We start from the raw sequence: 15,370 nt of genomic DNA, 5'->3' as shown, positions 1-15,370 counted from the left end.
GAGAGTTTGAAGAAGCGGACAGACATTTAATTGCTTTGTTACATTTGTTTAATGTTCTAGATTGGATGGGGCCATCGATAGCTTCTCTAGATGTTCAGTGGAATATTCACAAAAAAAAAATTCGATTGGAAAGTCATATTTTTACCAATAAAACTTTTTTTAATTGTTAGAGTAAAAATATACGTGTCCAAATACATAATTTTATATATTTTTTTATAAATTTTTATGATAAGCCAAAATTATATATTCCCTAGATCCCATGTCGAATGACTTACTTTTCATAAGAACATGTCTTGATATGTACATAGGTCCCTACAGGTCTTTAATCTGAAAAGTAATTCTCAGAATTGCTTAGGTCAACGCAGTAAATAATTTAAAACAAGAAAGGAAGCAAACTTCGTCTTGCCGAAGTTTAGATACCCTTGCAGGTGTTGTAAAATATAAATAAATAACATAACATAACATAAACTATATTGAAAACTATATTGAAATTTCACAAAGAAGGGCGAGCATGTTATAGTAAGTGTGCTGACAACTGCTATACAGAAGTGTATTATGATTTTCCGATGAGTTATTCGATCGCAATGGTATAAAAATTGATTATAAATTGAAGCAGAAAATGGTGAATAAGCAGTTAACATTCCCCAGAGTCCCCAATGCAGTTTCGCTTTTCATTAACCCTATAGTTTTTTAGTCTGAAAAATAATAGTTAAACTTGCCAACAAAACCTTTTTTATGCAGGAATAATATTCGCAGACAGTCATTCAGTAAGTGGATACTAAGCGGTTATCAATAACAAAACTTTGGACACTCTGACTTTCTGATAACATTAGAAATATTTTATCATCAACAAAGATTACCAAATTTGCTGTTCAGGTTTAAATTGAAGCAGCATTATCTTACATAAACTGATTGGTTCTCTTTCATTTAAAATCCATAACTAAACGTATTGTTTCCTTTATTTAGTTTCGTTTCTTTCGAGATTAAAAGTATATTTATTTAGAGTCAGCTAAAGAAACATTTTACTAAGCCAGAAACTTATAGTATATTTGTGTAGTTCGGCTCAGTGCAAAATTGTTTTTTATTGTTTCAGTTAGCCATATCACTCAGCACAAGGGCTTGTAAAAGTGGCAAACAAACGAGCATCGAACGTTTCCTTAATAACCTTTGGCTTGAAAAGTATGCCTCAAGTGGCAGTTTCTTCAAACTTCTGCCAGGAGGCGCCACTCGAGACCCACAGTGCTGTTGGGAAGTATGCAGCCACACCCAGGACTTGTACATGTTCCATTCATTCACTCCCTTCCGTCCTGTGCCGTCCATTGTTTCGTTAGTGTTTCCTGGCCGCCATTCGATGCTTCCGCCTGCCATTCATCTCTCTACCGAAAACCCACTTCCACCACCTTTTGGCCAACAAACCTGCCACCCAGCGATTCAGTGGGGCTTGTTGCAACATGTCTGCAATCCACTTCCCTACACTCGACTCTGCCCCTTGTAGCTTGTTGCTTGTTAGGGCGTTTAAAAGTTTTGCCTGATTGCACAGAACAACAGCTAGTAACTGTGCACAAAGTAATCCGCCTACACAGGCAAAACATGGGGTACAAATCTACAAATTTATAGCTAACAATTTAAGTTAAAAAAATGTATGTAGCACTTATAAGCTTAACATGGCCTTAAGTATGTTAATTTTAATCGTTTTCATAAGCGGGTTTTGCATTGGGAAAACTAGTTCATTTTTCTTATAGAGGCATTGATATAATAATATATAAGTTAAGATAATATAAAAGATAAATAACATCGTATAAAGTTTTAATTTTGTATATACAATCTTTTTTCAATTGTTAAAAGTATTTTTTTGAAAATTCCAATAAGCTTAAACTTTTATCAAATCAAAGTGCTCAAGTTTGTATTATTATTATAAAAGGTTCTACAGAATAAAACAAAAAAGATTTTAAGTGCAAAATACTGAAAATTAAATACGCCTTTAAAGGGTTTATTTTTCGAACTCAGAATCATTGAACCTTCGTTTTTGTCTAATTACAATTTTTATTTAACTTCATCAGAGTTTTGAATAGTGATTCTTTTAAGTGTACCTATTTTAGTAACATGTTTGTGTAGGATGTTAAAGTGAAAGAGAAATTCCAGTGTAGGTTGCAGCTTTGTCCTTTCTCTGCCTGTCTGCATCCTTATCTCTTTTTTGGGGCGAGTCAAAGTCAATAGCATTAACTGACATTTCAGTGTCACTGGCGCAAGCAGGTTAACAAACACTCTGGCACCCAAAAGCATGTTGCATCCACCATGGCACCCACGTGCAATTGTTTCAATGTCAAGTGGCGACGATTGCCTTCATTCTTTGGCGGATGCAGACGCACTTGACTTAATCTAAGGCTAAGGCTGCATGTGGGCTGATTCCCAACAGAGATGACAAACATATTGCTATACACATACCTTTCCACAAAGTTCATTACTTAAAAATATGCTTAATCGTGATGCAATTGAATTTCAGAAAACATTATAACGATGTTGCACTAGAAAATCAAAAATTTATAAAAACAAATCTAATTTAACTTAAGACGTATTTGAATTTCCTTCGCCTTTGATAGTTAAATAAAAAAATTGTAATTTAAAATACTCATTTGTTATTACTTATTGTACATAAAGTTGGGTTTAAAGAATATTTATAGTTGGTTTAATGATTTTTAATCTGTATGTTTTGAACAAAATTATTCAAAACTTTCAAATATTTTTTAGCTTTCAAAAAATTGAAATGTTTTTAATAAAATTAAAAGAAACCTTTTTTGGTTCTAATCTTTAAATTGGGAAAAAATTTAATTAATTTTCTTAGTAAGCCCTTAGAAAAACCTAGTTCGTTTATAGCATAGATCGTAAACATTTCATAGGTATATTTTTGGGATTTAATCAAAACAAGAGGAATTTCAATCCCCCATCACTACTGTACCGAGTGCACCACTTGAATCAAGGCGAGGGCTCCACAAGCCACATGTCTTCTCGAAAGTGTTTAGTTTTCACACTCGCCTGCCACAAAGGCAGATGCAACTGTTGCTGCTGCCCATTGTTCACAATGTTGCCTGCACAGTGGTGCATGAGTACTCCTTAGTTTGGGATAACCATTCGATATGCAACACCCAAAAGTTGACCCTAATCTATTGCTTCAGTTTCGCCTTGGCCAAAAAAGCATGCTAAGAACAGTTTTGTCATGTAATCGATGCCTCATCAGTCGAATAGAGTCGTAAAACCTTGAGTGGGTTTTTGTTTTGTAGGGCAACAAGTCGTTAAGTTAAACATTAATAGCTTTGAAGTTGCTGCCGGAATAGAATTTTTGCCTTATCGAAACCAAATTAATTGTCAGTTTGCAAAACACTTGACAAAACTTAAACTAAACTAGTATATAATTTTGCATGTGTTTTTTCTAGTAGTCTAAAAAGAATGAAATCCTTTTTTAAAAATGATTGACTTGTTTTAATTTATTACATTTTTTTGTTTTCATTAATAGTTTTTTACGTGATTTAAATTTAAAATCAATATTAAATTGGTTATCATTTGTTTAATTTAAAAAATGTACTGACTATATTTCTGAAAATTAATGATATTGTTAAGCTTTTTCAATTAATTGGTTTTAATTTAGTTAATATAAAAACAATGAAAACACCTTAATGTACTCCTTATTTTTTTTAGAGTGGGTAAAGTAAAATATCGCTTTGAATATTCAGCATTTCCGCTACCGTGGCCGCTGAGTGAAAGTGTGTGCAATAAATATTCCCCTATCTATCGGCACATAAAACCGAAAATACAATTTTCCAAAGCACTCACTCAAGTGCTCCGTATTCTGGCCGCCGATAAACCAGCAATTTCCCTTGAAATAGAACAATAGAATCGCGCTCGAGTGGAAAGGTAAGCGCGAAGCGGAATTTCCACATCCGGCAATGGAAAATCAAGGGGGTGGGGAAAGTGCACTTACCCAGCAGAAGGAGCTTGATGTCCTTGGCCGCCTGGATGCCATCCTCCTTCAGATTCTTCTCGATCTGTTTGGATCGCTGTATGGCGGCGCGTTCTTCGGCGGATGTGGTGCAGCCCATTGTGGTTGTGTGGGTGATTTGGATTCTGATTTGGATTTGGTTTTACACGGGGATTTTCTGTTAATCGTTTTTTTTTTCCAATTTTCCTGGACTTTTTCTTTTTATCTTATTTGCTTATGTACAGTTTTACGGTTTCAACTGAAATGGAATATTGAACCCATTAACAATCACAAATGCTCGGGAAAGCCAATGACTCACTGTAAACAGTGCACACTCGATAAAGCAAACCAGTGAAAGTCATTGGATTTATAAACAGCTCTGTTCAAAATAATAGAAGCATGTTTTCATCAATACAAACAAATCACAAGAGTATACAAAAATTTTATAAAATGTCAATGAAAATCGAATTTAATTTATAGGTTTTGATTTCATAAATTATAATAATAATTTTGAATCTTTTATGATGCTCTCCCTCAATTCTATGAAATTGGTTTTATTTTTTAATTTCGATCAACATTTTTTAAAAAATCACACATCAACTAGACGGGTCTATCTTCATGGCGTGCACTGTCCTGAGTTAAGCAAGAAGTCGGCCTAATTATATGACCGCCATTGTGTGTCCAATAAGGCGCGCACTGTTTCAATTATGTTGCTTTTGTTATTGGTTTTTATCAGCAGACGCAAAGTAAAAATAAAAGCAAAAGCAATGATAGCCTTAGCTAATTTGCATATGGAGCATGTTTTTGTGATATCGATACAAAATTCATCAATCGCACTGATAAGATAAATCCAACAGATATCATTGGATCGAGATAACGGGTGGTAATTTATCATGTAAGTGAATTAGTCTGGAGGTCAGAATTTTCATTTTTTTTTTTTTGGATTATGATTTTATATTTTGCACTATAAAATTTGTTTTATCAATTTTTATTTTGAGCTGTTTGATTATGTTTATAGTTGTTTTGGGTTTCACTTTTCTTTCTTGGGGCTTTAATTTCCCTAGAGTTTTACATTTTATGTTTTATATGTTAGCTTTGTCGTGTTTTTCTTCCTTTTTTTGTTATATTTGCTGTGTGTATGTATTAAGCGTGGGCGTAGGCGCTAAAAAAGAGCCGGCTATTTGGAAAAAGGCGGCGAACTTGGTGATTCGCCATTAAGCTGTCTTGAGAAATTAAATTATGCAAAAAATATGGCTTTTTTAATGCGCTTTTTATGCAAACAGTTAACCATTTCGAGTGTATAAATTTTCATTTAGTTTGTCGCTGTTTCACTTACACACACACTTGCACTCGCGCACTCACTCACACGCACGCGCTACGCACTCTCACGCGCTGCACACGCCACACCCCCCGCCCACTTTTCCATCACCCACCACCCCCCGAGTTTTCCTTTTCCTTGTATGTATATTTTCTACTTTTTTTCAGCTTCACATTTACCACCGCCTAGTTTTCCAGCCAGCAATGTATACACACCGCTAAAGTGTATGTGTGTGCGTGTCTCTGTTTCTGCTGCCTAAATATGTGTCCATGTGTGTGTGTGCAGGAGGCTCTCTTTTTTGCCTTTTCTTATTGGTTCCGCTTGCTTTGCGTTCCTTATTCGCGACTCGTTGTTGTTGCACCGATCGTGGGCATTTACCGTTGCACTTCCCGAGCACTTGCACTTGTATTTCTGGCCGCAGTGATATTAGTAAATTGCACTTTTCGTGTGTGCGAAAATTTAGCTGCTCTCTCTCGCTTCGTTCGCTCTTTCAAACTGCAGAACGCGAGTGGGGAACAGCTGTTGGCGGTGCCGTTGCGCAGCACTGGTGGCGGCGGGGGTGGTCGCTGACCAACACTGGGAGCAACAGCTGCCATAATGCTTATTGAATTATATTAAAAATATAAAACGTAAAACGTATATTTGTTTTATTTAAGATGATACTAAATTTATATTATTAATTTTTAAAGCATATTTTACAACTTTTTTGAGATTTAAAACAACTTATAAACATTTAACGAAGTAAAGGCCAAATATTTTTGTTTTTCTCTTATGTTTGAGTCTAAAGCTTAGTAATGCAAAATAATCACTAACAAATTCTTAAATTAAGAATCCTTTAAACTCTCTAAAGGTAAATAATGCACAAAACAATCCGTATTTTACATATAATTTATAGCATTTTTAAAAACTTTTTCTTTTTATCAATACTATTTATGGTAACTGTTATCGATTAGTATAGCATGCTGCTATCGATTCAGAATGTTCTGTAAAGTTGTTGACTAACACTGTCGTTATATCATTGTTTTTATAATTTGTTTGTTTCACAAAATGTTGCGGCAAATTCTGGTGAGCTTAAGGACCTAGTTCAATCACAATTATTTGCTTATATGTATATCTTTGTTTAGTTAACCACATTGGGGCGTCGAATGGCATTGCCTTCAATCGCTCAAAATCGTTTGGCCAGCAATTTGGACAAAACGGAGTACACAACTCCGGGGGAAATTGTTGATTACGATGATCCCACGCATTTGCCAGTTCCGGAATATCCTGTCCGTTTGGATGAGCCCCTCGAAACCCGAAAGCAGCGGTAGAATCATAAAACAAATACATAAAAATCGTTGGTTTAATTTATCTTTTATAGCCTTTTGTATCAGAGCCGAAAGCGTGGAATGCTGGAAAACGATCTTCTGCTGAGCACTTTTGTGGCCAAGCACCTGAAGGATTTCAATGCCGATCAGACCGCCGAATACGATCAGCTAATTAATGGCGTGAGCAACGATTGGGACATCTTCTACTGGGCCACCGAAACAAAGCCCACGCCCCCGCAATTCGATACGGAGATAATGCGGCTGCTTAAGGAGCACGTGAAGAACCACGAGAAGGTCCAAAGGATCAGACAGCCGGATCTGTAGACCACTTAATCCTATTAACTATTTACCACGGTATATAAGAAAACGTATTAGCTGGGGCATTACTAAACTATTACAATGTAAATGGTTTCAATAATTTAAATTGTAAGATACATTTGTCATTTTTTTTTTAATTGTAAATGATTTCTTAACCTGGCTGAGTTTAGCATTTTTCCCCGTTTTAATCTCTTACCTTTTATACTGAAAAATAAATAATTGCTTTTGTTAAATGTTTAAAATTTTGTTTTACTACATTTACTGCCGTCCTTTGATTTCTCACTTTAAAAACAAATGATCAATTTAAGTTTAGATATTGAAAGTAAGATACAGATATACCCACTTTCCCACCATTAAAAATCACATTTAAGTTTTTCCTGAAATACACATCCATACAATATATTTAAACGATTATCCAGTTAAATTGTATTCATGCTTGCCGTATGTGTGTATGACCAATCTTGTATATATAGATTAATTTTTAATATGCTTATCACTATAGCGAAATATTACACTTAAAATGTTCATTTGCTTTTGCTTAGTCTTGCCACAATACACATGATGACGCGAAATCCTTCGAAAATCGCCGAAAACACGGAAAATTTGAACGCGGAGTGTCTACGTAGGTTTATACCAATTAACTATGGGTTTCGGTTCACTATTAACTTGCTAAGTAGATGGTTGAACAGTTGTTGCACTAAGCTAGTACACTTCAATATCGATTCTAGATTATATTTTTGTGAAGTATGTGTGTGTGTGTGTGTTTTTTTGTGTTCGGGCGGTGGAAGCGAAAAACAAAGAACTAAATCAGTTTCAAGGGTCGTGTCGCAGCACAGTTCGCAAATTTAATTATACATCATAATATTACACACTTTATGCTTACAGAGGCTATATAAAATATACGTTAAAAGTTATTCAAAATCACGCTAAATCAAAGGCCGCATCGCATCTTTAGCATAATCGAACAGTTAAAAGAAGGTGGTCAATTATTTTGAAATGGGCGCACGGAAGCCGGTGTGGCGCGCGGGTAAAAAATGAGAACGAAAGTAACAACAAAATTTAACCTACTACGAATTGTAAATAATCTAGATTTAGTCGAGCGTCTCGAAGAAGTCCTGCGGATCGACGAACATCGATGGACTGCTGCTGCCGCTCAAGATTTCCGCCGCCTCCTCCTGTCGAGCCGATGAAGATGTGCTGACCCCGCTCCTGCGCCGACCCCGACGCACTGGTCCCGTCCCTGTTGCCACGCCCACGCCAGCGCCCCCCACCGATGCCGCCGCCGCCGCCGCCGAGCGCAGGGTACTGCCCGTCATCACGGGATCATAGGTGCGGGACGATGGGGCATCGGTACTGCTGGACAGCGAGGACTTGCGACGTCGCTTGTTCCGTCGCCGGCGGCGTCGTTTGCTCGTCTGAACGGCCACCGATGTGGAGGGCCCAGTCCCGGTTCCGGCGCTGCCCAACGGTTCCGTGAGCACACTGGTGCGCGGCAGGGTCAGCGTGGTCTCGAACATCTTCAGCAGCGTCGGCGAACTGGGTCAATTTTGCGGGAACACGTCGTCGATGGTAATGAAAGCGTCCTCGCCCAGCGAGTGCTGTCCAATGACCTTGATCAGCTCGGCGGCGTGGGCCACCAGATACTCCAGCGGCGGACGGCGCTCGCAGTTCAGTGACTCTGTAACATAAAGGATTACAGATTATTCGAGTTGTAAAAGTAATGCTTCCATTAGGACTCACCCAATATGGCCGAGTTGAGCGTGGTGGAAACGTTCTCGCGTCGCGAGGGACACAATAGCCAGCCCAGCGGACTGGACCAGGGATTTGAGTAGGCGATCAAGCTAAATGCATCCTGCGAACACAAACATAAGTATACGAACTCTGTTAATATATTCTAAATCATGCTTATAAGATAGGGACGCTTTTGGAGCTCTAAATTCAAATGGGGAATTCATTCTGTAGTCAATCATACTACTCTTGGTAAATAAAGTAGTGGTCTTAGTGCCAATAGCGATTGAAAACGTATAATATATATGCCTTGTGCTCATACAGCTAATTGTTAGGATATAATTTTATTTAGATCAAGACAATGTTCACTTTAATATCGGGTTTGCTATCCTCTTAAGAAATATTATGTCTGCGTTTAATACTAGCTATAGCTCTAACCTCTAATTTTTTAGCTTTTAGTTTTAACTATAAGTTAGCGCTGTATAAATAAACAAATAAATTATTTCTGCGTTTCTAAATAACTGCGATGGTACTTTACCATTTTAATGGAATTTATTCATTAATAAAATCAATTTATTAATTATTAAAATCGGTAGAAAATAGTTTAATACTTCCATTGTTTTCTTGATTTATCCATTGATGGACTAAAATACTACTTTTATGCCATAATTTTTAAGCATTGTCAATCGACTAACTCTAATGGTTATTTCGTAAAACATTAATCCAATAGTTAATTATATTTAAAAGCTGAACTCTATACACATCGTAATATGGACTATATGCAAGACAAACAGTACCTCCAACATTTGACGCTCCTCTTCAGTCATGAGGTTCTCCTTCTCCAGCTGCTGGCCCATGCAGGACAGCTCCTTGCCGAACTCAAGGATCTTCTCGATCACACGACCGCAGCTGCGCGACGAGGGGGAAACATCTACATCTGCAAGTGCTGGCGATTACGGATCTTCCCGGAAACGCAAGCGACATCTACTCACCCATTTCCTCGTCGATGGCATCTAGAGAGTTGCGCACTGCGCTGGCATTGCCATTGGAGCAGGAGTCGCCGCCGTTGGAGTGACTCTGGCAGGGCTCCATTTCCACGTCCATGCTGTTGCTGTCGTGCTCCACGCACTTGTTGGAGTTGTCATCAACCATCATGCTGAGGGAATAAGTTGGGTTTAAACTTACACAGAAACTTCATATGTAAAGAATTTCATACTTTTTTATATCTGGCTTGTCGGTGCCTTGTGGCTTTATCACAGCTGGAATCGCAGTGGTGTTTTGTTGCTGTTGAGTCTGATTAATGTTCACGTTGCCGTTGCCGTTGCCATTGCCATTTCCGCTCTTGCTGTGCTTGAACGCCTTGGTGGACTGTATCACGGATGTCTGGTTTGTGGGCATCGTCTGGGTTGTGGCGGTGACTTTGTTGTTGACATTCTATCAAAACAATTCTCTTATTTATTTATTTATTTGATAAAGAACTTTGGGACTCACTTCAATGTCGGCTCCGTTGATCATTTCGATAAACTGGCGGCACTTCAAGGCGAACCAGAGGTTCTTATTATTTTCCAAAAGTCCGGGAAAGGAGCGTAGGGTGTGCTCAATGGCCTGGCTCATCTTGCCCGTCAGTATAAGCTTGATGATCTCTGCAAGATTTATGGTTTCTTAGTTGATTTTATTACTCTACAAATGCTGAGACTTATACGAACTTTGACGTATCTTGATGGATGCCAAGTCCTCGTCGAAGGACTGATTTGTATAGCCATTGAAGGCTTCGGCGGTCTTGCTGAAGGCATTATGCACCAGGTAGGTGGAAACTAGGCTGCAGAAATGGAAAACAAAATAGGTTGTAATAAATTGGCTCTTACAATCACGCTTAGTATGAGTGGAAAGGATTTAACTATACCCACCGATTCATTAGGTTCTCCGGGGTCTCAAGCAGATGTGGATATCTGTCAATCTTGCGAAGCACATTGGAGCGCATCTCCTTCATCATGTCGACGATCTTGTCGAATTTGAAAGGCTCCTGGCCAAAGTTGGCATCCACCTCTTCACCGGGAGTCTGTAGGCCAACGGTCGGATATAACTTGGTCTGGAAATAGTCACACAGATAATTTATAGGATAAAGGATTATAAGATTCAAGTAGATACGCACCGGCAAGTCCCTAAATGCGATGCCCAGATCCACACCGTTCTTGGTGTAGAAGCACGTGTTGTTCACAAAATTAACGCAGCATCCGATCACATCGCCGGTGGTGAAGGTGGGCCCGTAGGTCTGGCCATTTCCCGAGGAGCTGAACGAGTTGCCGTCGTCGCCGTGGTAGCCGTACGATTGCTTGTCCCAACCTACTTGATGAGGGGTGCGGTCATTAGGAATCATGGGGGCATCTCGCCGAGCAGCACAACGCAACACAAACCTGGCAGGCGGTTCATCCGGAACTGTTGGGCGGTCAGGCCGATGCCCATGTAGCCGTTGCGTCCCTTGGAGATGATCCTCACCTCGAAGTAGTAGAGTCCGCAGGAGGACGGGATCGGATAGGCGGTGCGCACGGAGGCGGCATCACTGTGCTGTTTGCCCACACCTGAAAGAGTGTAAATGGTGTTAAGATCATGGTTACCATTAATGGTTAACAAATAATTTCACAATGCAAACAATTTTTACACTAATCAAAGGTTTCAAATGTAGAAATACATTATTAGACATTGGCGGTACTTCTCCACTGAGGTAAGGTACACTGTTTACATGCATTCTACACGTGATTCTACACTGATTAGGCCAGCTGTTCCTGTTAACGATTTAACAGCCACGCGAATGAGCGTGGGATAAGTGTCTAGTGAAAAACACAAAACCACCAGCACACAGCTGAGAGCACCTGCATGTGCCTATGTGGGTAAATAAGAGAGAGAGAAAGAAACAGTGGGAGAGCGTACAAGCTGCAAATGCACCTTTGATACGCTTCTTCTTGCTACTATTCTGTGTAACATTTTTAAATATATATATTTTTCGGGAATGGGGAGTACAAATAAACTCAAATTACTAAACATTTCAGTTGTAGAAAATCATTCTTACGGTTCGTATTTATGTTATATTTGACAAAACATTGTATCAGGTATATTTAAAACTCAGGGTCTATACGAATACCAAACTTTTCATTACAAAAACATTTTGAAAGATAACGAATTTTAACTTGATCGTTTTTTCAAATTCTGACCCACTACATACATATTTAGGACAAAATTCCATACTTATCGGACAAGACGCATTGGCCTAATATTAACTATTTGGTACAGACTGTCAAATCCAAATATGAAGGTCGCATTCTTCTCTTGTTCATAGAACGATTCTGAACACATTAATGTGTTTTTTCTATTTCAGATAAAGGCCCCCTTAGTTGTTATCTGACTTGAAATATTTTTTGATGTTATACAACCAAAAAACTGTAATGAAAAAGAACTGGTATCATAAACTTGAATCTGAGTTATAGGTTTAACATTTCATAGTTAAAGCCAAAAAAAAAAATAGCAAAAACTGAGATCATAAAAACAAAAGCCTAAAGACAATATGAAGTTAAATACAGTAAATGCAATCCTCAAATCCGACTCACCCTTGTAGGTGACCCTTAGGTTGTTCTGCGAGAGGCCAATGGACAAGCACTTGTCGTGTGGACTCCAGCACCTGGGCAGCGGGGTCTCGCTCTCGTTGACATTGGGATAGAGCAGCCTCAGGGGATCCACGCCCTGGTGCTGCGGCGAATCGGAGGCGGCAGCCGGGGTGGAGTGCTGGCGACGACCTCCCACCCTGGGCGATGTTTGGGTGCTGCTGCGGGGGGCGTGGCTGGGGAACATGTCGTTGCTGAAGTGACTGCCGTTGTTGCTGTAGAAATGGCGAGTGCGTCGCGATAGACCGCCGCTGCTGGTGCTGCTGTTGTTATTGTTATTGTTGTTATTATTATGGCTGCTATTGTTGTTGTTGTTGCTGGTGTTGCTGGTGTTACTGCTGCTGCCGCTTCGTGGTGCACGGGCAGCCGAATAGCGCGGCAAAACGGCCACCGAGTGGAGACGCTGCTGGCCTGCGGCACCGGAAACGGATGGAACCTCAGCGGCTCTATCGACCCGGTCCTCTACCACCTCCTCCTCCTCATCCACCTCCTCGTCGTCCTCTTCGTAGTCGTCGATGCGCTCCACGGCGTTGGCGTCTATGGTTTCGGCTATGGCGTTGGCCTCAATGATCACTGCCGGCTGCTGCTCGTTCAGATCTTGGGATCCCGAGTCCTGCTCGTCCAGTTCCTCAAGGAGCAGCGGTGGCGGTGGCTCGGCTTCTGGTTGGATTTCCGGCTCCCGAACTTGTGGCTCATCGGGCTCTTGATTGAGCTGTTGCTGGTTTTCAAGTGCTTGCTGGCCTTCTCTGGCCAACTCTTGGTGCTGGATTAGCTGGATTGGCTGTTCGGCCACCTGCAACTCCTCCCGATGGGACTGCTGCTGCTGATCCTGCAGGTCAAGGTGCTCCTGTGACGGCAATGCTTGATACTGCTGCTGCTCCTGCAAGTCTGGCCGTTGGTGTTGATCTTGATCCGGCGATGCTTGCTGTTGCTGTTGGTCCTGCAATGCCTGATCGTGTTGTAGTTGATATTGCTGATCCTGGTTGGGATGTTGCTGCTGATCTTGCCCTTGGTCCTGTAAGTCCGGATGGGGCTGCTGCTCATGCTCTTCCCGCTGCGGTGCCGTCGATGGAGTCGTGGATGGCGGTGCAGTCTGGTGGAAAGTAGGAGTGGGTGAGTGATCATGCGGTGAATTCTCGCTAGCCTCCATTTCAGATGGGGGATTCAATGGGTGGTGGGGATTCGGTATTGGATTTAGAACGATTTGGACAGAGGGGGCGGGCGAATGAGAGCGGGAGTGTGACTGAGACGAAGAGGGGGCTTCTTCGGCGCCCATGGCACCACCCGCCGATTGAGAGAGCTGGTGGGAGCTGCTGCTGGCGCTGCTGTTGTTGCTATTGCTGTTGCTCTCCGAGGAGAGTGGTGGGGCCTCTTCGACGTTCTCCATGTTATGGTTGTTCTGTTGTTGTGGTGTGGTTGCAAAAGGAGGCTGAGAGAGAGACAGTCAGCGGACGATTAGAGAGAGAGAGAGCGAGCGAACAACGAGTGAGAGAGCAGATGAGATGCAGATGCAGATGCTGTGTGTGTATACGTAACGGGTGGGGGGGGGAAAGGGGAAAGGGGCAAGGTATTCGCTAGCAAACACAAACAACCTCCAAAATGCAATGTCCTTTGTCAGTTACAACGTCCATCTCTCTCTCATTCACACGCTCTTGCACTCTTTCACTCACTGACCCAAAACCCAAACAACAACAGCAACAGCGTTTTTACAGTTGCGACGCGCAGCTGCAGCTCCAAAAAAACAACAACAATTACAGCTACAAAACTGCATGCTCGAAAGTGCAAAAAATCAATAACCAAACCAAATTAGCTAATGCTATTTACACTCTCTTAACTTTGCTATTATATTAGTTTATATTGTTTTGCATTTGCAAATGCCTTTTTACGTCGTTCTTTTCTGAAGTTTTCTTTGTTTTCCCTTCTAACCAACGAGTCACTGTCCACACACACACTCAGCACTCTCTCTCGCTCACACGCATATGCATGCAGCACGCACACACACACTTACAGCCACACACGCACAGAGAAGAAAATTTTATTTTTTAGCTGGGGCAAATGATTTTTGTTGGGGTTCTATTAAAGCTGGTGAATTCGATTTGGCTGGCATTTAAAGCTGTTAAACGTGGCTACGGTGATATCTGCATATATTTACCTTCGAGCAGTGGCTATGCGCTGTTAAATCTACGAATTCGACTTTACAACTTTTTTACTTTTAAACTAGTGGTGGAGAAACATCGATGCCAACACGAATGTCATCGATATTAATTATTTTCAAAACATCGGTTACTTCGATGTTTTCCACCAAAGCCATCGATGTCTGCGAACATTCATGTATCTCCACCACTACAAAAGATTTAAGTCGATTGGAACGTCTCTATTACTCTCTCCTCTCTCATGAAACACAACATATATGTTAGGAAAACGATGATAACATTCTGTTGTAGCTGTTTAATATATTTCCTATTGCGTTTGTATAAAACTCATGGCGGTTAATTTGAATTTTGTATAATCATTTTGAAATACCTTTCTAGCGGTATTAAGAATGATAAAAACTATATAGCTCTACCAGTTTTCCTGCAAAATTATAAGGCTTTTTTAAAACTGGTTTAACAAAAGTTTTCCAGGTCGAGCGGAGCATAAAAATTCTTTCGGGTGAGGCGTACTCAATTGCGTATTCGAGCCATTTTATGACCACATAGGACAAGTTGCCGCAACGGCCACAAATGCTATTATTCTTACTAAGCATTTGAATTGCCTTTTTTTTAAGCTATTTCTTCTGACTGATTTTTTTTTAAAGTCAATGCACTTAAAGCTCATTTTTTTCTACAAATTTTTTTCCGGTAAAGGGATTATAGACCTCAAAAATTTTCAAACTAATTTAGTTGACTTGAGTTCTGGTAGTCAACCGTCCAATAGGGGGCGATAAATTTGAAAGATTCGATTGCAATGCGGTTATTGCAGTCTATCGATGATATGGCGCACCGATCAAACCCGGTTCGCTCTTTTTTTTCTTGTCTCTCTTTATCATTTCCTCTCTGTTTACATCTCTATCACTCTCTGAGAGAACCTG

The 15,370-nt window shown here is 40.2% G+C and overlaps 3 protein-coding genes across 8 annotated transcripts in view; 1 reads left to right on the top strand and 2 right to left on the bottom strand.

Annotated features, from left to right (window-relative positions):
• Positions 1 to 5,816, bottom strand: part of LOC128256014 (G protein alpha o subunit) — a 28,699-nt gene extending 22,883 nt beyond the window's left edge. Inside the window, exons 1-2 of one of the 2 annotated variants that reach the window (XM_052986005.1) lie at positions 5,670 to 5,816; positions 3,977 to 4,232 (exon numbers count right to left, since the gene is read on the bottom strand). In XM_052986005.1, coding sequence (XP_052841965.1) covers positions 3,977 to 4,094 — 118 coding nt within the window. In that variant the 5' untranslated portion in view covers positions 4,095 to 4,232; positions 5,670 to 5,816. Of the gene's footprint in view, positions 1 to 3,976; positions 4,233 to 5,470; positions 5,489 to 5,669 lie in introns of those variants that run through there. The other variant, XM_052986007.1, reaches the window with a different exon arrangement.
• Positions 5,817 to 6,216: 400 nt separating this feature from the next.
• LOC128256290 (succinate dehydrogenase assembly factor 2-B, mitochondrial) lies at positions 6,217 to 7,108 on the top strand. The gene is made up of 3 exons (XM_052986584.1): positions 6,217 to 6,356; positions 6,416 to 6,597; positions 6,652 to 7,108. Exons 1-3 carry the CDS (start codon positions 6,339 to 6,341, stop codon positions 6,920 to 6,922), a joined length of 471 nt encoding a protein of 156 aa, XP_052842544.1. The 5' UTR covers positions 6,217 to 6,338; the 3' UTR covers positions 6,923 to 7,108.
• Positions 7,109 to 7,281: 173 nt separating this feature from the next.
• On the bottom strand, positions 7,282 to 14,572 carry LOC128256288 (ran-binding proteins 9/10 homolog). 5 transcript variants are annotated; one of them, XM_052986581.1, is made up of 12 exons: positions 14,453 to 14,572; positions 12,247 to 13,729; positions 11,059 to 11,223; positions 10,797 to 10,990; positions 10,552 to 10,733; positions 10,351 to 10,463; positions 10,136 to 10,287; positions 9,861 to 10,078; positions 9,637 to 9,800; positions 9,442 to 9,575; positions 8,657 to 8,768; positions 7,282 to 8,594 (listed from the first exon to the last, which is right to left on the bottom strand). In XM_052986581.1, the coding sequence occupies exons 2-12, from the start codon at positions 13,685 to 13,687 to the stop codon at positions 8,458 to 8,460; spliced, it is 3,012 nt and encodes a 1,003-aa protein (XP_052842541.1). In that variant the 5' UTR covers positions 13,688 to 13,729; positions 14,453 to 14,572; the 3' UTR covers positions 7,282 to 8,457. The 5 variants fall into 5 exon arrangements, with proteins under 5 accessions (XP_052842541.1, XP_052842540.1, XP_052842542.1 ...); XM_052986580.1 differs by having other exon boundaries at positions 9,442 to 9,581; positions 10,797 to 10,987; XM_052986582.1 differs by having other exon boundaries at positions 10,797 to 10,987.
• Positions 14,573 to 15,370: the final 798 nt, after the last annotated feature.

Source organism: Drosophila gunungcola (assembly GCF_025200985.1).
Source record: "Drosophila gunungcola strain Sukarami chromosome 2R unlocalized genomic scaffold, Dgunungcola_SK_2 000013F, whole genome shotgun sequence".
Classification (NCBI taxonomy): Eukaryota; Metazoa; Arthropoda; class Insecta; order Diptera; family Drosophilidae; genus Drosophila; species Drosophila gunungcola.
The sequence above is the reverse complement of the archived record's forward strand: the minus strand, read 5'-3'. Positions and strand labels throughout refer to the sequence as shown.

Bases quoted from the DNA above. Each gene is read 5' to 3' on its own strand.
- LOC128256288 (XM_052986578.1), bottom strand. From the start codon at position 13,687: ATGGAGAACGTCGAAGAGGCCCCACCACTCTCCTCGGAGAGCAACAGC. The intron at 10,288-10,350 runs GTTCGTATAAGT...TAAATCTTGCAG, and splicing joins ATCCATCAAGATACGTCAAA to AGATCATCAAGCTTATACTG. The intron at 9,801-9,860 runs GTATGAAATTCT...TTATTCCCTCAG, and splicing joins GACAAGCCAGATATAAAAAA to CATGATGGTTGATGACAACT.
- LOC128256290 (XM_052986584.1), top strand. The intron at 6,598-6,651 runs GTAGAATCATAA...TATCTTTTATAG, and splicing joins CTCGAAACCCGAAAGCAGCG to CCTTTTGTATCAGAGCCGAA.